Source organism: Apiospora kogelbergensis (assembly GCF_038363985.1).
Source record: "Apiospora kogelbergensis strain CBS 113332 chromosome Unknown utg000008l_segment0_segment0, whole genome shotgun sequence".
NCBI classification, from domain to species: domain Eukaryota; kingdom Fungi; phylum Ascomycota; class Sordariomycetes; order Amphisphaeriales; family Apiosporaceae; genus Apiospora; species Apiospora kogelbergensis.
Window position 1 is genome coordinate 2315667 of NW_027117425.1, and position 23455 is coordinate 2339121.

Below are 23455 nucleotides of genomic sequence, written 5' to 3' on the forward strand. Positions count from 1 at the left end.
CGTTGGACGGCCTTCGCATCTGTAATCGTACACGTTCCATTAACGATATTCAAAAGGCTTCATGTGAGATAAAATGGTTAAATATAGGTAAAAGCGATCTGTGCTTAGCTAAGTTTCTTGCCCATCAAATCGGCCAGTTCGTCCAGCAGCTCGACCGTCTCCGCAGGGCTGGCGATCCAGGCCGTGGTGCCGACGCTGCGGGCCTTGAAGTCGTTGGACCCGGCGCTGAGGAACTGGTCGCCCACGTGCAGCGTGTTCTCCCCCTTGATCATCTGCCCGCCGCCGCCGCCGAACCACTTCTGGCACACGTTGACGCCCCAGCTCTTGTCGCCTATGTCAACGAAGACGTCACGGCCGCCGTTGAAGGCGCAGAAAGGCACCACGTTGTTGTCGAACCCGCTCCCGCCCACGCTCATCTCCAGGATCTTCTGGACCACGAGGACCGTCTCCTCGAGCGACTCCCGCGGGATGCGGTTCGCGGGCGACGTCGGGATGATGCCCACGGCACGGTCCTTCCGCATCAGCGTCGCGGGCAGGTTCATGGTCTTAATGCAGTCGCGCAGGGCCGCCTCGGCCACATCTAGAAGCGCTTCGATGTTGGAATCGGCCCAGGTCGCCATCTCGGGCGTGAGCCATTGATCCCGGGGGACAGGGGCGAGGAGGTGTGGAGAGCTGGCGCTGAATTCGAACAGGTAGTTGGCCTCCCCGCCCATAATAAGGATGTTCTGCCTCTGCTGAGGCGTCAATTCGTGGGTTTGCGCAATGGTGTCGAGCAGTCCGTGCAGACGGGCATAGTACTTGTCGGCTGTTGTGTAGCCGGCGGCGGTGACTATGCCGATCTTGACGTTCTTTCGCATGAGGTCAATCATGCGAGAAATAACGGGACTGTCCGGGAGCAGCGACTCGCCATCGTCATAGAGGGTCACATCACCATCGAAGGTGGCTAGTTGCAAAGTGCCATACGTCGTCACGGCCATGATCTGTGCCGAGTTGAGAATCAAGCGGACGTCGTTGAACGAAGGCGACACGAAGCGCCTCGAAGAGATGAACCGCTTTCTGTCCTGATACTTGAAGGCCGCCTCAAGAGGCAGCCTCGTGAAGAATTGACCAATAGTTGGCACAAGCAGCTTCAGCTTGGATGAGAAGGCCCTTGCGTCGGCTTGATGTGCCACTTGATTGGTTGGTACATCTGTCAGCAATGGGCGATGGAATGACCGACCTCACACGACAATCCTCTCACCGACAGATACTTACTGTGGTCGTCTAGCATAAACTCAACATCCCTCATGATCTCGGCATATCTACGGTGCGCCTCCTCGGACATGTGGGTAAAGTTGGTGCCAGCGGTCTGGAAGACACCGGTTGGCTGGGAGTAGAGCACAAACGGCACGGCAAGGAGGCCTTTGATCCATTCTACGATGGGTTAGTACATTGCCGAGAGGGAGTAGGTCTGGTCCGCTCTGGGTGCTTTCCAATGAACGATGTATGGTCGATCCGGCAGGTGACATGTTGGCATCATGACTTGTCTCGGCTCTCGCAGCCTCCAACCAAGCCTGCGACGGAGATGAGGGGTTGTCCCAGGGAGAAAAGGCGCGGAATAAGGAGCTGTAATACCTATAAACTGGTCTCTCCTGTGCGTCTTCAGGGCATCTGGCGGCGATGGTCAGCATCCATCTGGACACATTGATATTGCGTGAAACGAGATGAACTTACACTCGACTCTGTATCGGCTGGTCATGGCTGTTGTTGAGGAGGGGCTCTTGGCCTAGGTCGGAATGATACGGATGGATGAGCGAAAGAGGGAAAGTAGTAGAAGTATAATAGGTAAAAGGAAAGAAACAGAGCCAAGCCCAGGCGGTATAACAAAGACAGAAATAGTGCAGCGACGGTGGGTATCACGATGCCAATGTCGCGGTGTGTGTATGTGTGTGCGTGTGTATGTGTATGTGCATGTGTTGTCTGGGGGAGACGAGAAGGAGTGGCCAGCCAGTCAAGTAGCCCGGCCAGCCAAGGGCGTTCGTTCGTGGCGGAGGTCGCCGGTTGCCATTCATCCATTCCAGGCGCCCGCCCAGCCATAGCGCCGTCCAAGGGTCTGGTGACACAGCTGAAACAGCCGTCATTCATCATGCCAACAACAACTCAACGAGACGCCAGAAACCGTATATGTGCAGTTGTAGAAATCAATTTCATCCTAACGGGACAGCCCTGGAATTTACAGGTACGCGTGTTTGTATGCACAAAGGGCAACAGCCAACAAGAAAGGAAGGGGGGTGGGGCCGCAGAGATGCGACTGCCGCCCCTCATTTCGGCCACACCCTGTTTATTGTATCTCATTCCCAGCCCAGCAACCTAGAAGCCACCATCATCACCATCGCCATCGCCATCGCCATCGCCATCATGCCGACGTCGCACAGAGCTCGCTGGCCGTGGTCGTGCGAGTGATGCACCCGCCCGGGCACGTCGTCTGGCACCCCTGCACCGCGATGATGGTCTTGGGCCCGTCGCAGCCGCAGGGCACCACGAGGCTGGTGTTCTCGGTGCAGCCGGGGATGGGGCAGCGGATGGGCGTGCAGTCGGCGGGCTGCGTCGTGCGGATCACGGTCGGGCACGGCAGCGACGTCTTGGTCGGCCGCGGCGGCAGGATGATGATGCTGGTCGTCACCACGGGCGGCGCCGGCGACGACGGAGGGGACGCCGTGCTCGTCTTGCGCGTCGTCGACGTGCGCGTGGGCCGCGGAGGCAGGCAGGCCTCGTTCTTGGTCCGGTACACGACCTCGCACCCGGCGTTGGGGCAGTCGCCGCCGCAGGGGGCCACCAGCGTCGCCGTGGGGATCGAGGCCGGGCACCCGCAGCCGTTGGTCACGGTCGTGACGAGTCGGCAGTCGTTGTCGCAATCTTGGGCACAGCCTGGGTTCACGATGGACTTGGTGATGGTGGGACAGGCAGCGGCCGGCCCAAGAGCACCGGCATCGTCCAGAACAGCGGCGGCAGTAACAGCGGCGGCCTCTTGCGCAGTTACAATACTGAGGTGTTACTGTTAGCACCAGGCCTTAACGTGACAGAGTGGCTTTATATCCTACCTGGACAAGACTGCCAGTGCTCCGACCAGAACAGCCTTCATCTTGCAGGATTTGTGTGTGAGAGTCTTTCGATGTGTCTTTGTGGATGCAAGCGAGGATGATCAGCACTGCGGGTTACGTCAAGAGTCGAAGGTAAACCAGGCCAGAAATCTGCGGGCTTTATATACATGCCAAAGTGCATCATCGGTCGTCGCAAGGTACTGAATGACCAGACCAAGCATAGGACCAGCACGGATATAGCCACCTTCCCTCGGCTCGGCTCTGCAGATTTAGCAAGCGAGACGTTGCATCCAGGTCTTCCCGTCGTCCCCTGCAATCTTGCCCAGGAACGATATCAAGAGTTAAGCTTATCACTCACTCTCTTTTTGGGGCACGGGGTGTCGTCCCCGGTTTCCGGTCTTCCTAGCCATGGGTTAATCTATATCAACCGCGAACCAGTTTTATACATTCAGAACCGAGTCCTAAAATTAGACCGTGGCCTGGAACCTGGTTTCCTCAGGGGCACAAGCTACCCTTCCGTCCCGATGGATAATGATTCTCCGACACGATGTGGACGGCACGGCGGTTCAGGAATCACACCCTGCCCCCCTTGTCTGATCTTGGAGCGTGTAGGCTCGTCGGGCTTCCGGGGTCTTCGAGATATTTCACCAAGTCGCTCCATCACCCGATTCGATTTGACTGCCTATGTCTTCACAGCTAAGTTATACAACCCGTCTACTCTGAGCTACCAGCTTTCTGTTCTAGGTCTTCACTGAGCACTCTCGACAGAGGTTCTACAGAGATCTGGCCAGCCCGGGCAGGCGACCATTCCTTTTAGCTGGCACTGGAGGCCGGCAGATGCTGATAGTCTCAAAGGTAACATGTTATGGTGTGGTCACGATACTCACCGGCCGGCTGCCCCGGAACAAGTGACCGTCCGTCCGTCTGGAAGTCCTCTCTAGACACGAGATTCGCCATAAAGCGTGTGCAAACACGAGTTGCAGTCGTTGCTCTACAGGGATTGTTTATCTGCCCAATCAGATTGTGTCCTGGAAACCGGATTGGACAACTCTCGGCCAGGCTCTGGTTTTCTCCACAATACTGGCAAGACCCCCTTTAGCCTGAGGCATGGGAACGAAACCTTTCATATAACTTCATTTGGCCTTCTGCTGGGCAATTTACCGCCAGAGTATCATCGGCTCTGCTTCAACATAAGCGATATATTAACAAGAGACGAACCGGACCACACCGAACCATCCCTTGACACTCACTGGGTTAAGCCGATACTGCGCGCGCTCGTTCAGTCATATGGCCAGGTTAATGAACAAAACAACTTGTTGTTGTTGTTGCTATCATGCCTGACTAGGCGGCACAACAGCGCGGAAACAGGAGCGGCACCAGTGGCCGAGCTTTGAGGGCGTAGCGACAACATGTGACAGAAGTCTGATAACCGCGTAAGCTTCAGGCGAGTCTGCTGATGTCGGGCGGCTTTTTTGCAAATGCAGCACTGCAGTGATACATTGCCATGCACACGTGGACTCGCGACGCACAATCAACATATAAATGTTCATACTGTCGACTTTCGAGGGCCGACTTCGAGCTCTATAAGATAAAGTGCACCTACACGTTCTTACTTTTGCTTGTGTTATCGACATATACCAATATGTACGTAGCGATATGACCTGATGGATCAGATTGAAAGACGAGACCTCGCGAATCTCATCCATCTTGTCTCGGCATCATTCCCAAAGCTCTGTGGAGATATATAGTAATGCACAAGGCAGATGATCTTTGTTCTCTCAACTATCCTTCCTCGGCACTTCGTATAATCTACTTACATTACCCAGGATCTTGCGATCTCTGGGCTAGCTATCTATATGATAGAGAAGTTGCATTAAAAATGTTTATGTGACGTACCTCTAATTACCCGTAGTGGGATCATAGCTGGAGGTAGTTGTGAAGCAGCAAAGTATTGCTAGAACTAATAACCAGACGTATAAGACCCCCGATCCCAATACACTTGCACCGAGACATCGAAGCGACCGATATGATTTGTCAAAGACATGATTTTACTACTTTAAAGGGGTGGGGGGTTAGGGGATATTGTTTGCACGATCTAAAATCTTTCCGACCACGAACACACCGCTTCACCCGTGAAAACCCCCTAGTCGCCATGTTGATCAACATACCCGATTCCTCAAATGTCTTCGTTTGCGCTCGTCATGGGGTATAAGGTATAAGAATGGCCCAACACGCGAGGCCTCCCCGACTGCACCACACTGCACTACCTCCTAATCTGCCCTAATTCTTTGGCAACGGACTGTTTACTATCAATATGAGCATCGCGTACCGATTTTTCGGCAAAATCGAAAATTCAGTATGATCCTTTTGAGGGGTTGCAACACGTAGCTGCATAGTCTCGGGCAAACTGTAATAGGTGTAATCGTTCTCTGTAATAGCTCATGAACCGAAGCTCGTGACCCCGGCTCTAGCTAGGGTTTGGCATCCCTGATGCTTGCCCAGCCAACTGAGCCGCATTGGCTTCGGCAAGTTGCAATGCCATTTGTGCATGGGCTTCGGCCTGGTCAATCGCAGTTGAGATAACCGCCTGTTCGTCCGGAGATAGTGGCGCCGTTACTGCATTATACAGCTGTGGCTGCTCTTGTTGCAATTCTATTGGTAGGGCAGTTAGGTTAGCGGTAACTCGTTTTTCGAACAACGGAGCTTTTTGTATGCACTTACTCATGAATGCCACACGGAATAGTTGATACGGGTCGATCTTGTCAAGCGGCGACTCCAGCAAAACACTATCTTCACCAAGCTCATCTTCACTGTCGTCTGCTTCCTTGTACTGGTTTTCGAGTCGACTAAACTTGGCTGCCTCCTCGTTAAGGAATTCCAGGTATGCCGTGCTCTCGTCCTTGCCCTCGGTGTTTTCTTCGGGCTCCTCAGCCTGCCAATTTGTGTCATCCTCGGCCCATTCATCCTCGTCCTCGTAGTCGTAGCTACCCGCGTCAAATGTGAAATCGTCCTTCAGGGCCTGTTCGCGGTTCGCCTGCGCACTAGGCAAGGTCCTGAAGAGAATGGTGATGCCCTGAAGGAGTCTCGGCCAACCAACTGAGACACTCTGAGGAACCTGATCAGCCGGCAAGCTGAGCAGCTGCACGATAGCTACAATGCAAAGCTTCTTGTCGTGAACGCGCGTAAACGAGTCCATGTTACCGAACCATAAGCTGAAGAACTTGTTGGTCCACCCCTTCTGCTCCAACACTGCTATTGTCAGCAGAGGGTTGTAGTAGATAGCATTGATCACCATCTCCATCAGGTGAATCTTGTAACTCTTAACTTTGACGTCGTGGCTGCTCAGCACCGTCATGGCCATGGAGATAAAGCCGGTGACACACTGGTCGATATGTCCACGCAGGCTCAACATCATGGCCTCCGCCAGCTTGCAGGCGCAGATTCTGTCAACGCCACCAACCTTCTGGTCAGCAAACATATCGTTAACCATGCCGTAGAGAGCCTGGACATATTCGGGCTTTTGCGTAAGCTGCCCGGCGCCGTACTGAACAAAGTTGTCGAGAGCTGGCAGCATGTCTTCGAGGTAGAGTTCTGCTCCGGATTTGAACGTGTTGTGAATGAGTTCGAATGCCTGCCACATAGTTGGCGAGATGCTCTTTGCAGCAAATGTACAGCTATCGATAATCTCAAAGACTTCGTTGTAAAGATCTGTTTCTTACAATTGTTAGATTTGCAGAGGAACTCATCATCCATGACTGTCATGACGTACCGTAAAGCTTATTCTCAAGAGTGACTTGGATAACTGGCATCAAGACGGCTTCGATGTGGAGAAGGACGTCGGGTGTGCTCTCCAAAGTGAGGATGAGCGTCCCGATGGTCTGCAGAACACCAAGGGCTGTTATACTCTTGTCGTCCAAGTAATCGCCGTACTCGCCGTCATCATCGCGCGAGTTTTGCTTTTCCAATAGCTCGGTGACAATACGCAAGTAAGTATCCCGCAGCTGTTCGCTCAGAGCAACAGCGAAAGGCGTCAGCTCGGTTGCGAAAACCTCGACAAAGTCCTCCATAACGTTGGCGAGGGCGTCGATATCGCATTCGTTTGCCAGCTTGAGCAATTGCTGCATAATGGTCGGGATGCTCTGTTGCATGCTAACACGGATAGCGTCGTGTCGGATGAGGGGCTGCAGAGCCAGCGCGGCAGTAACACGAACCGGCAGATCGCTGTCAGCCATACAATCCAAAATGTGTCGGTAGATAACGATCAGGTTGTTCTGGTCCTTGAAGTTGAGCTGCTCGAATTTCTCAATCGTGTCGCAGGCTCGCGCACGCAAGTAACCCATCGGGCTCTTAAAGTCGGGGAAAACGTAGCGGACTAAGAAGTACTCTATCTGATCGGCAATAGGAGACTTCTTCCCCAAAAGGACCGGGGCAAGCGTGCCAATCATACGCAAGGCGCCTTCCTTGCCAATATGGTCTTTCTTGTCATCAGGGGCAGCTTCGTAAGTGCTAACGACACTGTTGATGAAGGACAGCAAGTCGAAGGTCTGCTTTCTCCTGACCTTGGTAAGGGTTACCAAGAAGTTGGTGGCCGCCACATCGGGCGACGAAACCTCCTCGTAGAAGCTAAGTTTTCGGTGAAGGTACTCCTCGGGCTCGTCCTCGAACTTCTCGACGTCTTCAGGACTCAAGCAGAGCACGGGGAATACCAAATGGGTGACGAGGTTGGTCAGGTGGGCGCTCAGATGCGGCCACATCTCCTTGGGCCGGCAGCACTCGTCCAAGAAGACCAGGGTATAGGACAGGCACGGCTTGCTGAGCCAGGCCGTCTTGGAGACCCATTTCTCGATTTCCGCAAGGTAGTGCTTCAGGATTTCGGGGGCGACGGTCACGATGAAGTCCTTGGCAAAAGCCTTGACGTCGTCACCGCTGGTGGTGACGGCCGTGGGGTTGCCGTGCCGGATGAAAAGCCTGTTCAGGTTGAAGTAAGCCCATTTCTTCGCTTTCCACCAATGATGGCGCTCTCTGTCGTCGAGGTCTTCGGGCATGGCCGCGGCGGGGATCGTCTTGGAAACGGTGTGGAGGAAAACGGAGCACCAGGCATGGTTGACGGTCTGCTGTTTGAGAAAGCTGGATAGTTCGAGCTGCATCCGCATGTTAGCACCAGATCGGGTATCACGGAGTAGCTGCTTACCCATGTAGCGTGCTTGTATGCCTTGAGGGCAATGTGAAGCATCTCACCAGCCTCGTTGCTCTCTTGGTTTATCAACTCGTTGCAGATCTCGAGCAGGCGGGGGAAGCTCGCCTCGATGATCTTGTCGAACTCGGCCCGGCTGCCTTCGAGCGTCCCCTTGAAGCGGTAGGCACGGCAGGTTACGAGGAGGCATTGCAATCCAGCGAGGACGGACAAAGCATCGTTGGCGTGCAGCAAGCGCAGTGTGACATCCATGAAATTGGGCCATTTGCCGGGGAAATCGAAGTGAAGGATGCGCTGGATAGTCTGGAGCAGCTGTTGTCGGATGGGACCCTGGCTGGAGGCCAAAATGGGCAGTATGCGGTCCCGGAACCTGGCCTTTTCATCCTCGTTCAGGACGACCTCATCCGGATAGTGGTCGGACTTGGACCAGCCGCGATTCGTTCGGTTCTTGAGGTAGATGACGGTGGATAGGCGGATGGATTCATCGGGTTCGCTGGTCAGGATGTCGAGAAGAACATCGGTAAATCCAGCGATGGACTCGGCGGACTTCAGCTCGAGTTCTCCTTGCCTTCGGACATTGATATCGGAGGACAGAGTCGCAACAACGCGACTCCTGATGTTCTCGACATTCATGGTGGCGGCCTAACCCTAAGGAGGGGGCTTCTTTGTCGATGGGATGAACGAATGCAGGGCGGTGCCTTTTGAATATACGAGACGAAGGAAACCTGGCGGAGGAGTCTTCTTTGGTGATTAAAACCCAAAAAACAACAATTTCAAATAGAATATGCCGCCAGCGTCAACAACGATAACGTAGTGCGAGCGAGCGTCGCCGTTGACAGCAAGCAGTTGGGAATGGGAATTGCTTTTTTTTTTCTGCCACTCGCACAACAGGTCGTAAGTAGTAGAATGGCGGGGCAGCAAGCAAGCGGCGTAGTTGGAAAGAGGCACGCACGCACGCACAGAGAAGAGGTGTGTGAGGTGTGAGGTGTGTCGGTAGGTCAGGCCAGTCCAGTGGATAGGCCAGAGAGGTCTGTGTGGACTGGGGGGACTGGGACGGGGGATGGACTGACTGACTGACTGGGTTTACTGGGACCAGGAAAGTGCTTTCTTCTGGCGTAGGTTAGGGGGCTAGTGCTAGGGGTCTGTCTGGTCTACAATACTGACAGATCGCACTCGCTCTAAATCTCCTAATTGATTCCAGCCTCTAGCGGACAAGGTGCAAGGCCTTCCTTACCGTGACCGTGCTGAGGCGGGTGACAAAACAGAAAGTACTAAAAATCTCTTGAGGAAGTTACAATCTCCTACGCTACTTTCTTTTTGTCCACTGCCTGGTACCGGGCCTGGCGCGCTGAACCTCGCAATTACACTAACATGCCTAGGCGACGACGATATGGGCAGCTAGGTGCCAGGCCTTTGAATCAGGGCTTTTCATATTGGGACGTCAATGCTAGGCAGGTGCTATCAAGGACTAGGTGCAGTCTAGGCATAATCAATGCATTTCAGCGAAACAGAACCAACTAGATGCAGCAGAGTCGTGCTGGAATCGAGAAGGGCCACTGGCGGCTCAACAAGATGGGTAAAATGATCTCAATGGAACACCACACCGGGGTAATTTCTATTTCGGTCGTTATTGCAATTCTCGTCCGTCGTGGATCAACCCGCCTACCCTCTTTTCTACCACACGCATCATGGTGTCTATTTTCTCTAGAAGGGAATGATGCTAATGCCGGCTCGCAGCTTCCCATGAAGCAGCAACCGAGACATTACAACATGCCTCTCCCCTTTCCGTAGAAATCCCAGCTGACTCTAAATGTTTGTGCGCGTGTGCGAGTGTGTGTGTGTGTGTGTGTGGGCAGGCAAAATGTTTATATTTCCCAAGTTGGACTCTTGGGCAAAATCAGGAATCAGGAATCAGGAATCAGGGACGCCCTGGTACCCCTCTGAACGATGCGCGGCCTAGGATTTGACGATAAGGCAGAAAGAAATGGGGCCCAGACAGTGGGAAGTGGGACTCCCAGTAGCCCTTTCCTGTGCTAAGTACTCCGTACACATCTCAGGGTAGAGCAACGTCTTATTGGACGTCGAAAGGACAACATGGACGGTATTTTGACTTTCTCGTCTGGATGACCGCTGACGGGAGTATTGCATGGAAACGGGGTTGGAGAATGTGATCTATCCCTCTGAGATGAGTTGATGTGTTTTTCCTTCTTTGTGAATCAGGTACTGAGGGGGTACTTCCGGTTGCCCTCCCCCTGCTCCCGGCTGGGAACCCCTACGCTTGGGCATTAGCCGTCCGTCATCGAGGGGTCGTTTTATTCGGGTTTTCTCTCTCTTCCTGACTGGCGTCGTGGGATGGCACTGCTAGGTCCAAATTAGATCGCAGCATCTCCTCCAGTATTTCATGCACTTGCCTGAGTGCAGAATGAGGTTTGCATTGATGAGAATCCGCCGGCACCGTAGACTCCTCCAGGGGGGCATGCCTATGGAATGTGGCATCCATTACTTATGACATCCCAAGGATTTTACCCCTCCAGGTCCAAACTCCACGGCATGGCAACAGCGCATTGAAGGCGGTGACCGGGGGCGGACAACACGGGAGCGGCGCTGATGTTATTTTCCTCCCCACAAATTTCCACGATAAACTCGTCCCTCGCAGTGTGCCGAAACGCATTAATTGGATGTGACTTGATGACAGAATGCTAGATGGACAGATGACACATGACAGCCCAATACCAAGAGACGGGAATTGTGTAATACGGCCCTTGCTTGGCTTGGGCGATTGTTTGTTACCGAAACACGAGTTCTTGTTTGTGTACCCCCAGGCATGAACTTGTCGGCAAGGAGCATTTATGACCGACGTATACCCTATCCCAGAACCAGAACCAGAACCAGAACCGTCCACCGGTCGGTCGGTCGGTTAGATGTGGCATACATACTGGGCCTGCTGAAGCCCCAAATACCAGCCATAACATTTATTGCCTGTGCCGTCTGTCTCGATGTTTTGCGTTGGTCTTAACCTCACTGTCAACGTGAACCTTCAAGCCTCAAATGTGCAGGAAAGTTTCGTCAGTGCATCGACGCCAAGCAAAGAAGGTTGCAAGTGAATGTGATTCTGCTTTGCGTTCCCGAAAGCGGATGGTGTGCGTGCCTGGTGCGTACCAGCTTACCGATCCCTCGGTCCGCCACAAGCGCCTGCTTCTATTGCTGCAGAGCTGTTGGAGAGCATCGGATCTGCAGATTCGAGGCATTCATTGCAACCCCCTAGTTTTCAGGCACAGCTGGTCTTTCGTGTCACCTATTGCAATATAATTATACTGCCATCGAATCTCCAAGTTGGCACTGCACAATGATCGAATGGCAAAGCGGACGTGTAACCCCACGTAGTGCTCGAAGTAGCCGGGGTGATGGGTGAAATATGGGAACTGGATTGCTTGTAGAATATCATGCAGGCTATTACTATACACTGCATACTGCTCACCATCAACCAAGCAAGAAGAGACCATCGTGTGCTGGCTCTTCTCGCTCTCATTAAAGCTACGAGTCTCATACATGTTGCATCGCGCCAGTGACATAACGCCCACACTGTTGTTCTTTTGTATGGGTGCCAGTGATTGAATTTCTCAAGTCTCTACCTCCACCGTCCACGTGCGCAACGCCAAATTCACATAACCGCTCAGATAAAACACAAATAGTACACCTGTCTTCAAACCCCAACACCATGGCAAGGCAAGGCATAAGCCAAACACATCGCTTCCGATCGCAACCGCAAAAACACCACAGCCCAATGAGCACCAGCACAACCAGACACCATCCATCACAACATCACAGCTGCGACCCGATGTTGATAAACCAAACTTCAAGTGAATAACATCCCTCGGGCCTACTTGAGTCAGCTGACGTAACCTTACTGGGGGTAGGTTGTCCTTGAGAATGAGTCCTTGGAAGTAAAACAGAGTAAAGAAAGCAGAAACATGTGTAAGACAGCTACTAACAATAGCAACAATGTTGAATCCGGTTGAAGAGGTGTCCTGGAGAAATTGAAGATAGTCCACAGAAATCCGGTATAAGTCCAATGGTGAGAGAAGGCAGAAAAACTCGCTATTCAATATGTGGTGGCCGGTACTAAAGTGAAAGGCAGATGTCGATGTCCAAGGGGGCTTTTTAATTCCGGTGTGGTCTCATAGGGAGTGGCATAGTTGCCGAGTCGCCATCTGGCCAAAAAGTGGTGGTGATTGTGAAAATGGCAACTTTCCACGAGTTTTTCCAAGATGGTAGTCCGAGGAACCAATTGGGCCAAACTATTGAGCCTTTGATCGAGTGTTCCGCTTTTCTGCTGAAGGTGTGTCCGATAATGATGTTGCTTGCTCTTGGAGAGAAGGCCAGCTGTTGGATCCTACAGTAAACTGCCAGAAAATTGTGAAGGGGGATATCGACGTCCAAGGATATGGCATGAGATTGAAAGACGCTGTCTCCATGATATGTGGCGGAGAGATGACTAGTCGATATCGCTCATCCCGTTTACATGGCTTGCAATGATTGGGAGGGTGGACTCTTACCGACACTCGATATCGAGCTGATTGTTTGTCATTCTTGTTCTGGCCTTGTGGGATTCAAGGTGAGAGATCCGAAACCAGGCGGTGGGATTCCGCAAGGATTCGCACAGGATATGTGCTTTCAGGTCCGTGGTGTGCTTTGAACAATTCCAATGGCATAGTCTCCGGTGGTTCCTTTCCTCCAAGATGGGATGTTCCTGGCTTCCTGGCAAAGATCCTCTGGTATCCGGTGAAGGGAGTCCTCAAATGTCATCCAGTAGTAATAGGGTCCATGGATAAGCCAGGTGGCTGATGCTGAGTTGTGGTCCTGATAGTTAGTATCATCCTGAAACAAGTCAAATGATCCAGGTTTTGCCAGGATAGAAGAGCGGCGTTGATGGGAAATCCTTCACGAAGAGGTTGTCATATATATACACTGTACCCAGTGCTCACCTTTGCTGTCCAGATCCGATGCCCTATCTATTAGTCAACCAAAAAAAGAGTTCTGTGTCTCACCATTCGCCTAGTGCGCCATTGACAGTGGAATCGAGTCCATGAACCGGAAGATACAGAAAACAACGCAAAAAGCCTCCCGCGATTTGGCAGGATCCGGACAGCAAGTTGGCAGGGGATGGTTCTTCAGATGAAAGTAAGTCATTACTCCGTCATGAGGTTCTCTTTTCGCCTCCCGATTCCCAGGTCTGGTATAACGTAAAAATGGCCAGTTTTGTAAAACGAGCAAAAAGAAACAGGAAATAGTCATCCACTGGTCTGATTCGTCCAATATGCAATCGTAAAGGGCCCGTAGTGCGCCATTGCCATAGCAGGTAGTCGTCGCATGCGAGCGCGCAACATAAATGTGAAAAGTCCATATCCGGGAGAAAAGTAGATGATCCGGGGAAAAAGGTGTGAACCTTTGGGTATCAAAGAGCGCAAACTTGCAACCCTTGGAAGCAATGCGAACCTCGCAAAGATGCTAAATCCTGAAGGCAATGCTGATGGGGGCAGCTGGGCTCCAAAAATCCTCTGGCAATGGAAGGAACAGTCATTAAAATGTAATGTGCAAGCTGTCACACTTGCCAATCCAGGATTGGGATGGGGGTTTCCAGGGTTTGTGCCGCTCATCGACCGCTGCGATGGCTGCGATGCCTGGAATCCGTGTGTCGGTCAACGCTGTCCCGGTTATCCCGGCTGTGGCGCGAAGACGATCCGCTGGTGGCCGTCTGCGTACTGGAGGGTTGCGCCGAGTTGCGAGAGGGAGGGGCAGCCTCATACCCTGAGTCGTGCGTTGATGGAAACGGTTGTGCGCCTGCTGGCGATGCTAAAAGAATCAGAAATCACTGTGAACCAATCTTTGAACGTCTCGTGTACGTACCGCGCCCGTAAAACGAGTCAACCGGCTGGGCCGCCGAGAATCCTGCCGGGGTTGGCGCCGGATTTTGTGAGTAGTAAGCACCAGAACTAGTAGTGAAACCGGGTTGCCCGGGTGGCCCGGAAGTTACATAAACTGGTCTGCCCTGTACCATGGATGTGGTGGGGATGGGCTCTCCTCTGGGACCGGTAGTATAAGCAACATTGGCACCGTAGTCGCCACTGCCTGCGACCGTTCGGTGTGCACCAACCACCTCGTAGGGCCTTCCTCCGCCAGAGGAAGCCTGAGTAAATCCTGTTCCGGACATGGAAGCACCACCCGGGTAGGAGTCTTGCGGTGACTGGGCAAACTGAGCCTGGCCTGCGCTATAAGCCGGTTGGTTACCATATGAACTGCCTTGGCCACCATAGGAAGATGCGCCCGGATATCCAGGTTGTGATGAAGCCCCGTTGTAGCCTGCGGAACCAGTCCCTGGGTACCTTGGAGCGCCAGCATCATAGTTATCACGAGAAGCATCCTGATATTGGTTGGCACCTTCAGTAGGACCGTAGTACTGACGGGATTGGTGCGTGTCCGAATTGCGGTATTGGACTACTGGGGAGTTAGATTTCTGCACGTAGACGCCAGCTGAGGCGATAGTACCTCCAACAGGGTTGCGAGCAGTTTGCTGCCGCCTCTCTTGGTCCCATCGCGCAGAATCTGCTTTCAGATCTTCTATCATTGCCTGCGAAACCCATCGTGTTAGCAGGTGGGCTCGGCCACTTGGTGGTTGCAGGTGAGCCTTACTGTTGTTAGGTTTCTGTAGGCTGTGATGAAGTAGCCTTGGACGACTTGGCCAGTTTGCGGGCTCTGTGCAGCATTCGGTATCAGCAATTGAAGTGAGACATGGCGAAGTAGGTGGCAAGTACCTCGTAGACGCCAGGCCGGACGAGTGCGTCGTTTCCAAGGTATCGGCAAACGTCGGCCGTTATTACTTCGCGATCTATGCCATCTCTGGGTACGAAATACTCGTTCTGTCGATTCGACGACGGCGGCGGGGGTTGGGCTGTGCGTCCTGATCTGGAAGCCATGTTGATTACGGAGTCGGTAAGGTTGTATGAGAAGATGCCGGGCGACGATGAGGGTTGGGAAGGACGTCGGCAAAGAGATAAAGCAGAGATGGGAGGGAGAAAATCAAGGGGGAGAATGGGGCGAGATAAACCAAGAAATGGATGGTGAGGGGAGCACCAGGTCCAAGTGGTGGAGAGGAGAGAAGAAGGGAGCGGCTAGGCGTTCTTGTTTGGTGGGGTCTTTTTGGGAAAAGAGAACAAGTACGGCAGCAGTAGGAGGAGCCTGGCTGAAAAGGTGGCCCTCTCTCTGGGCGTCTTCCACTCAGGGTTTCCTAGGGGAACCCGACCAAGCCTTGGCCTTTTACCGCGTCACGTCGTTGGCTGACAGGGGTACCTGGGAGGTGGGTGGCTGGCTTTGCTTGTCTAAGCCCAATGTTGAGTTGGTGGCAAGAGACTCACTGGACCAGAAACGTCCTCTGGAGCCGAGCGACGAGAGAAAAAAAGAAGGGTGGTTGTACCGAATGATTATGTCTGACACACCAAATGCTGGCAGTGGACGAATACCAATCTGGGACAATGCAGCTCTGGACCAGACAGGGTAGCTGTGGCCGTCAGGTGAGGTCTAGAAAGTCCGTTGCAGGCGAGGGAGGCCAATAAGCAGATCGGCTCCCAATACGGTGGAGCAGTGTTACTGTGTGATCAGAAGCGTGCGTGGGGGCTTCTGGTTGGCTGTCTATGTCTCTTATGCGAGGACACACATTCAGGGAGGAAGAAAGGATGACGGCCGGGCTCTCAGAAGATAATTCGTGCTGAAGGCAGGCTAGACGCAGCAGCAGACAACGTGTGTATTTAGGAAAATCAAGTCGGCGCCTGTGGAAGACGGGCTGACTCTGACTCGTGTTTGTCCTGGCTTTATGCAGGAATGGATGCAGGATGATGCACGCGGTAGGAGCAACTGTGGTTGGAGTTGGAGGAAATCAAACGATACTGTAAGCCCCGAAGTGCAAGTGATCGTCGGTCGGGAGGCGAAAAAAGACGACGGACGAGCCGGCTCACATGAAGCAGATGCGGTGTCGTCTTTGGGGTGGTAGTGGTGGTGTGGCCAGTGTGCCTAGCGGTGGATTGATTGGAGTGTGGTGGGAGCGAGAAAACCGGCAGGACGGTCGGGCACTTAGGTCGACCACGTATTATTATTATTGCCTGTGGCTGGCTATAGTAACGGTATTGTTGATCTGGCGCCGTAAATATGCCGCAGAAAAACCTGTTGAACGGATTCTGGTGCCGGGAAATACAGGCCGAAGACGAACAGGAGATCTCTGACGATAGGTAGGACAGGCTGCTGACCATTCCTTCGCCCGGCTCACAATGTGGAATGAAAAAAAGGTTTGTTGTGTTGAGGCCTAAAGACGACCTGGTTTCCCTGTTACAGTACCTAAGGGCAGGTGCTAAGGATGAGCTCCAGTCGGGTACCAGAACAGTTTGCGCCGGCTGGTGGGACCTAATAATGTTCTGGGTTCTGTTTGCCGTTTTGGCTGACCGCAAGAAAGCGCAAAAGAAAGCCGTTGTCGGTGGCCAGATTAGGCTGGACTGTCACAAACCACGACGGAAACGTGCGGGATCCTGCTGCAGCTACGCGAAAAGCCGGCGGGAGACCAATAAGCAAAACAGAGAGTATGTACGCAAAAGACGTGCGAGATCTCTCAGGGAATGCGAATGCCTCCTTCCTAGATGCCGGATGCAGGGAACAAGGAGCCTTCTATAACACACGCGATTTTGGGCCCTAGCAACCTCAGGACATGCCATGTTGCCCAACAGCAAAACCTTATTGTTGTTTCGCGTCCTTCGGGTCAGATCTGGCGCTTCACGTGGTACAGCGAAACATTACCGCTGGTGCCCTATCAAAACAAGGCATCCAGGGTATATAGGATTCCCGATTGGCAACATCTCACTCGACAGCAATTATAAGATTTGAAACAACATATTCCCTTTGTCATTGCGGTCGGCCACATATGAGGTTGTTCGCCCTTCGTGGTGCTTCCGAAGCCCACGCACCACGGGCTACATGGCAAGAAACCACACGTTGCCAAGAAGTGGATTGGGTCAGGACACGGAAGCCCTGATGAAGCCATCCAACTTTGTCAACGTGTCTGTGTCTGATGCACTGAGACTGCAGGCTGGGAGGTGCCTGCTTCGAATTGGGTATCAATGCGTAGGGTCCAGATAAATGCAGTAGTCATCGGTGCCTAAGCTACACGACCAATCATGGCCTCGTGGATCCAGTTCTAAGGCGCCTCCTGGAAAGCTCCCGCTGCCTAGGCTCGACGTCAGTGCTTGGACGAAGGGGAAGATTCAAGGAAGCACACCAGGTTGGGTTGCCTTGTGCCGCAAATAGATCCTCCCTCATGACTGTTCAAGTGACATCTGTCCATCGACAGAATCGTGGTTCTTCCTGTCAAACCCACCCACATTATCACATACATAGTACCGCGATTGTTGAGAGAAGTGCCGGGCCGCCTCGTCACAGTCGCAAAACTGCGCCTCTCTCGTTGACAAGCCCTCGATCCGAACATCGTGCCATTGTCATGCTTTCGCCGAGGGCCTTGCCTACTTGCATCGCCGCCGCCTCCCGGACGTTGTTCTGCGATATAGCACGTCGCGTGTGGACGCCGGAAGTACTGCCGCAAAGCCCGGGGGCGAACTAGTCTTGTGGGCTTTGAGAACGACGCTTCTTTAGGCCGACTAAGCAAGTTCAAATGCCTTTGTGCCTGAGTATAATTACCTCCCATCAACTAAGATGTTGCCCTTTCCCGCTCAGGCAGGAGGCTGCACAAGAACAGCACTAGTGCTTCAGCCTACAACCACCCAACCAGCCTTCATTCCTTTCCTGTATATCGCCCGGGATATATGTACGTCCAACTCGACGCGAGATTATGCTTCCTGGCCCTTGCCATATCTGTGATGAGCGCGGTTGGCTGGCGTAACGGGAAGACCCACCCGATGTGAGCTCGATATATCACTTGCTCCCAATGATATCTAACCTCAGGTCATCCAAAGTTCAGTTTGCTTTGCTTCTTACCGCTGCCTCGTGATGCCTGTTTTGAGGTAGACGCCGAAGACTTCTGACTGCGTGGGCCCACGGGTCGGCTGGCTAATGTAGAATTGCCACGTTCTTCGTCTTGGAGGTCTTTGGCGAAATGCCAGTCAAGATGGCTTTGATGTGCTTCGGCGCTTTCGAGCCGTGCATTGCAACGGGAACATGTATAGTTCGTGATTGGCGTCTGCCGGGTTTGGTCCCCTGCCGTAGATGCATCATGTTCCACTTCAAGACTCGCACCATGTTCAGGGGACGGCTGAAGTGTGTGCTTCTCTGCTTTCTCAGCCCCTTCATTGTTGGTATCACTGGAGGACGCCGCCCGAGCAAGAAATCGTTGTATGCCTGTGCTGTCGATCTTCCTCCTCTTCTCTGCTCTTTCATCTGGAGGGGGGTCCTTGCTAGCTTCGCGAGAAGACGATTTGAGTGACTTCGCTTCTTCGCCTTTCAGTAGGAAACCTCCAATGCCCAGATTGCCTGTCACACCGTCTTCAAACCCGGCAACGCTTAGACTCAGGTTGGCGCAGGGCCAAACTCTTCCTTCCAGAGCTATTTGGTTCATGAGACTTTTGGCTAGCTCGAACAAAGCTGTTTCGTCCAGTATTTTGCCTTGTGGAATGGCGTTCTGCCGCGAACGTGTCTGCCCACCATGTCGGTGATGAAGATTGATTGTCTTGGGCCGCCGCTTGTTTTCCAGTACCCCTTCTTCCACCAATCGCGAGAAGATGTCGGCAGCAAATATTCTAAGCCATCTTACAGCCTGGTCCATATTATTGATACTTGGTCGGAACGACTTGGCCGAGAGCATCGACTTGATCTGTGTGCGTGCATTTACTTCACTGGTGTCAATGCCGCGAATCGTGTTATAGAGCCAAATGCCCGTGTCCTCTCCCATTTTTGCCTTCACCTGTTCAACAGGAATGGCAAGTAACTCTTTGATGTCATCTGTCTCGAATATCGACGTGACTTGCTCACCCAGCTTTCCCCCGAGGTTCCGAATTTTGGTGACCTTCATGTCTGACAAAAAGTGTTGGACGGCTCGGTTGCGTATGACGGTCTGCTGGTTGGGCTTCTTGTGGCCGGAGCCCAACTTGCTGAGCATCTTGTTAGACGCAATGCCAGCAGAGCATGTGTACCCAATCTTCTTGTGGATTTCTGCGCGAATGTCTCGTACAATTTCCGATCCAATTAGGATGGCCACATCATCCCAGTCCGGGTCGTCTGCCTCTGCGTCTGCGTCATCTAGGTCCACGAGTGCGTCGGCTTGCCAGTCAAGAGCACTGATTGGCGGCAACGGCAGCTTTTCGGTGGGATCGTCGTAAGGGGGAGGGTTGGACAGCTCAGGGAATCTTTGTAGCAGAATCGAATGGATTTGGGCAGACAAATCAACGAAGACCTCGTCGATGGAAGCCTTTTCTACCTTTTGCAAATTCGCAGGAAGGAACTCCTTAATAAGAGCAAGGATCCTTCTCGACTGCAATCGGTACGGATCCAAGGAAACCTTATGGGTTCCTATATGTGCAGCGGCATCTTCGTGATAAGCCCATTTCTCATCTCCTTCTTTCCAAGTAGCGACATGCTGGGATATGAGCTGGGGACACATCTTTTTGGCGTCGGTAACTGTGCAGTGTCGCCCAATCCCGAACTTGCGGGCAGGGTAGTTGACGGCGATTAAGCCTTGCCTGCAGATACTGTTAGATCATGTGCAAACACACGTTGTTTTAGACAGACCGTACCATTGTTGAACAGCTAGTGGTTGGTCTTCGGGTGTTCCTAGCCGGACCATCTCGCATTGTGCGTAGAAGGCATCAAGATCAATGTGAGAAATGACCCTCAAAGGCGATGAAGTCGAGTATGACGTCAAGAGTCCAAGCTGCCTGTACGTAAATTGTGACTTCCGTCGACCCGTTCCATACGTCGGGGAAGACCCCTGAAACCTGGGCGAGGAAGACATAATGAAGATGGCGAGACAAAGAGTCAGGGAAGGAGGGCTGTGATGAAAGTTGTCGAGATCGACAGCTCAACTCATAGCAAGACCAGGCAATGGTCAGCAATAATAGTATTGTGACAATCGGCCATGCCTATGTTGATCTGGGGCGAAGCGACCTGATCGATCTTTCGTCTCAGCCGTCGACGGCAATGGAAGAGAGGTCCGAGGCAGCAAGGACGATGTTGTAATCACGGAGGTGCCTCCGTCCGGACCGAAGAATGGAAGGGCGCGCAGACGCGGCTTCCTCCATCTAATCTGAACCCAATCGCGTCGCTAATTGCTCACTGCCAAAAAGTGGAGAACCCACTCTCCCTCAGCTGCCTTAACAGCTACCATGTTACATATTCATGTGCCCTAGTATTTACCACTTACATACGTCTTCCAAGCCAACGTCTCAGGATCCGGCTGCTCATCGTCGGGTCCAGGACTCGCGGCTCTACCCGCCTTCCAACGTTGCTATTTCCTACTCATGTCTTCAGGGGCGACCAGCGCAGTTGCTGTCAGCTCTCGGCCGCTACTCCTGGCCATCATGGAATAATACACTGCTTGTAAAATCTGATGGTGGCCGCGATATCACATGCTGCATATTTTTAAGAGGCCGTTCTGGGCCATATCCCTTCGGTGATCCCGAGTGCCTTGCGACGAACATTGGCCTTTGTACGCTCGGTCTACAAAACAGCCCATACAGACCCTTACCACGAGTTGTAGCCTTAATGTAACGGGTTTGGGGTCCAATGCAACGTGCCTGCTGGCAAGAGACCTGCTATTGGCTCGCCCAAGGGACGGTAGCTATTGGGGGTTGAGGCTGGCAGAAGAAGAGCTTGATGGGTTGACGATTTTGGACCAGGACTGAAACTCGGTTTTGTCGAAGAAGAACAGGCAACCGCCGGACATCGGGATGCAAAGTCACTACCGCATCATCTCAGACAACCCACAGAGAGTTTTCTGCAATAGTTCCCTCCTTGGGAACGCAGTCTGGCGCCTATCCTGCAGTGCTGAGGTAATTCACATCCCATGCCTCGTTCTGCCTATCCTCCCCCAAGGCGTCGTCACAATATCACGCAAGATGTGCATTTTGATCTGGTTCGGATGCCTGCAGTGTCACAAGCAAGATGAACTATTGTTTATATAGGCTGCAATCTGCACTCCTAAAGGCGCGTGCCATGCAATGCTGGCGACGCTGCCGCTGCACCTTGCACCTGGCTACACAGGCCTGGGTTAGTGGGCCAAACCCATAAGGCTGAATGGGGGACGGGATTACTGGCTCTGACGTTGAATGTCTCATTAGTCAGACTAAAAATAGTAGAGCCATGCTCGTAGAAAGGTACTACGTTGTTTAAAGGAACCCAGTCAGAAGTCATGTGGTGCGAGGCTCTTGTATGTAGTATTCCTTACGAGGCAATCTTCTTTGCTTTTCCACCCCTTACATGAGAAAGGCGTTGAAGGAGGCTTTAGTAGTAGTACAAGCTGAAGATAGCCAGATTCCCTTAATGATAGGTACATCGACACATCTACCTATCTAATAGATGTCACGAGTACCGGCTGCGAATGTAAATGACGTAGCTGTCGCTCGTTACTCCAACTCCCAAGAATACATAGAATGTTGTTGCACGCGTCCGAAGCGGGGCCGCGAGGAGGACCCCCTCTGTTGACTTATCGTGTGACCTACCTCAAAGAGACGGGCGACATACCGAAGCCCTAACAGGGCATCGTCTCTTTCTTGGAAGGGATAGAAAATTGTAGGCTTTGTGTCGACGAAAGCCAGGGGTGAGGAGTATCGAGTCCTGTACATGCCCCTGACAGCTCTGGGTCGCATCCCAGATCGGGCCTTCTTTTGGAAGGTAGACAGCTCCCAAGCCCATTTTGCTACCATCGCCGGTATGTACCAGTCTCCCTGCCTTCGAGCCCCGAGGATGAAGCTTACCAGGCCGACGTCGAAGACTTAGGTCGAAGATGAACGGCCAGTTCCTTCAGGGCAATGCCATCTCAACATGCAGAAATCCCTGAACGACACCAGCTATTGTGCTCCATGAGCTGAGTCTCGAGAGTCGCTCGGATTCGCTCATAGCCCTGAGACAGCCTCAAGTTCAGGTTCTCTCAGCTGATGCCTTGACAGGGCTGAAAGAAGGCTGTGGTTCCAAATACTCAAAGAACTGCGGTTTCCGTCCCCACCCACGAGACGAACCCGAGCCACGTTCAGACCGACGCCAAGGCTTGAGCGGAAGCCAGAAATAGGCGTTGATTGCGTTTAGAAACTTCTTTTGTTCTGCAGATCGCGGACCGTGGACGCCTCTCGGAACTCGGTCGACGTAATGATATAGGGCTGAAGGCAAACCCCCCACACCCCCTTGTCTGGCCTACACAGGCTCTCAGAATCAGGCTGGCGGTCCCAGACCCATTTGTGGGTATGCGTAGACATCCAGAGAATGCGCATTAAGGGGGTGTCTCTTCGACCCATGCTGCTGTTGATTTTGCTCCGCCTTTTCTCAAGGCATGCGAGTGGAGGTTAAACAAGCGTCGGTGACTCCCGTCGGAGTCTGGCGGCAGGAGATCTAAAGCATGCGGCGGACTCAACGGCGATGGTTCCTAAAACGGCCTGCAGGGTGGGCAGCTCAAATACTACACTGCCGTAGTCTTACGTTAGATGTTACTTTGTGGGCTTTGCATCTGAGCCGGTCCAGATTGCTATTATCATCTGGAACCAGGCTACTGGTGTCGTTTACTCGTGTGTCGTCTCTGGAGATCCTGGCGCAGGAACCCGGAGAACAAGCAACCGAGCCGTAGGGCTGCGTCTTAGGTGCCTCAGTATCGTATACACGCTTCGCCCTTCTGTAATAAATTTCCAAGAAGATTATAATAATCTGCAAGACTATTTTGGAGCATGCTCCGCCTGGTGTTGTGGTTCTCGATTCGACGAACCAGCCCCTATCATGGCCACAAAGGAGGCTTTTTCGATATATGTTGACGCTTTTCTTCCCTAGCTATGGAACTGTGACTTGGTTTAAATTAGCTCTCACCGAGATACTCTGACATAACAACCCAATTAGTATCCCCTAGCTTGTGCACATACCGGGTGTTCATCTCTCCCCAAAGCCCCTTGCATGCTTACCTGACTGGAAGCTCACCACAGAACCATGAACACAAGCT

The 23455-nt window shown here is 52.7% G+C and overlaps 5 protein-coding genes across 5 annotated transcripts; all 5 read right to left on the minus strand.

Annotated features, from left to right (window-relative positions):
- Positions 1-104: 104 nt before the first annotated feature.
- Positions 105-1738, minus strand: PG998_012676 (IMP-specific 5'-nucleotidase; the record flags this gene model as incomplete). The annotated part of the gene is made up of 4 exons (XM_066879492.1): positions 105-1171; positions 1255-1413; positions 1615-1650; positions 1714-1738. 4 exons carry the CDS (start codon positions 1736-1738, stop codon positions 105-107), a joined length of 1287 nt encoding a protein of 428 aa, XP_066725876.1.
- A 657-nt stretch (positions 1739-2395) lies between these two features.
- On the minus strand, positions 2396-3121 carry PG998_012677 (uncharacterized protein; the record flags this gene model as incomplete). The annotated part of the gene is made up of 2 exons (XM_066879493.1): positions 2396-3023; positions 3081-3121. The coding sequence occupies 2 exons, from the start codon at positions 3119-3121 to the stop codon at positions 2396-2398; spliced, it is 669 nt and encodes a 222-aa protein (XP_066725877.1).
- Positions 3122-5547: 2426 nt separating this feature from the next.
- Positions 5548-8907, minus strand: PG998_012678 (importin subunit beta-4; the record flags this gene model as incomplete). Its single annotated transcript, XM_066879494.1, has 4 exons — positions 5548-5732; positions 5802-6788; positions 6850-8221; positions 8272-8907. The coding sequence occupies 4 exons, from the start codon at positions 8905-8907 to the stop codon at positions 5548-5550; spliced, it is 3180 nt and encodes a 1059-aa protein (XP_066725878.1).
- A 5020-nt stretch (positions 8908-13927) lies between these two features.
- PG998_012679 (uncharacterized protein) lies at positions 13928-15248 on the minus strand (the record flags this gene model as incomplete). The annotated part of the gene is made up of 4 exons (XM_066879495.1): positions 13928-14127; positions 14182-14902; positions 14965-15027; positions 15087-15248. The coding sequence occupies 4 exons, from the start codon at positions 15246-15248 to the stop codon at positions 13928-13930; spliced, it is 1146 nt and encodes a 381-aa protein (XP_066725879.1).
- Positions 15249-18271: 3023 nt separating this feature from the next.
- PG998_012680 (sister chromatid cohesion protein eso1) lies at positions 18272-20272 on the minus strand (the record flags this gene model as incomplete). The annotated part of the gene is made up of 2 exons (XM_066879496.1): positions 18272-20000; positions 20055-20272. The coding sequence occupies 2 exons, from the start codon at positions 20270-20272 to the stop codon at positions 18272-18274; spliced, it is 1947 nt and encodes a 648-aa protein (XP_066725880.1).
- Positions 20273-23455: the final 3183 nt, after the last annotated feature.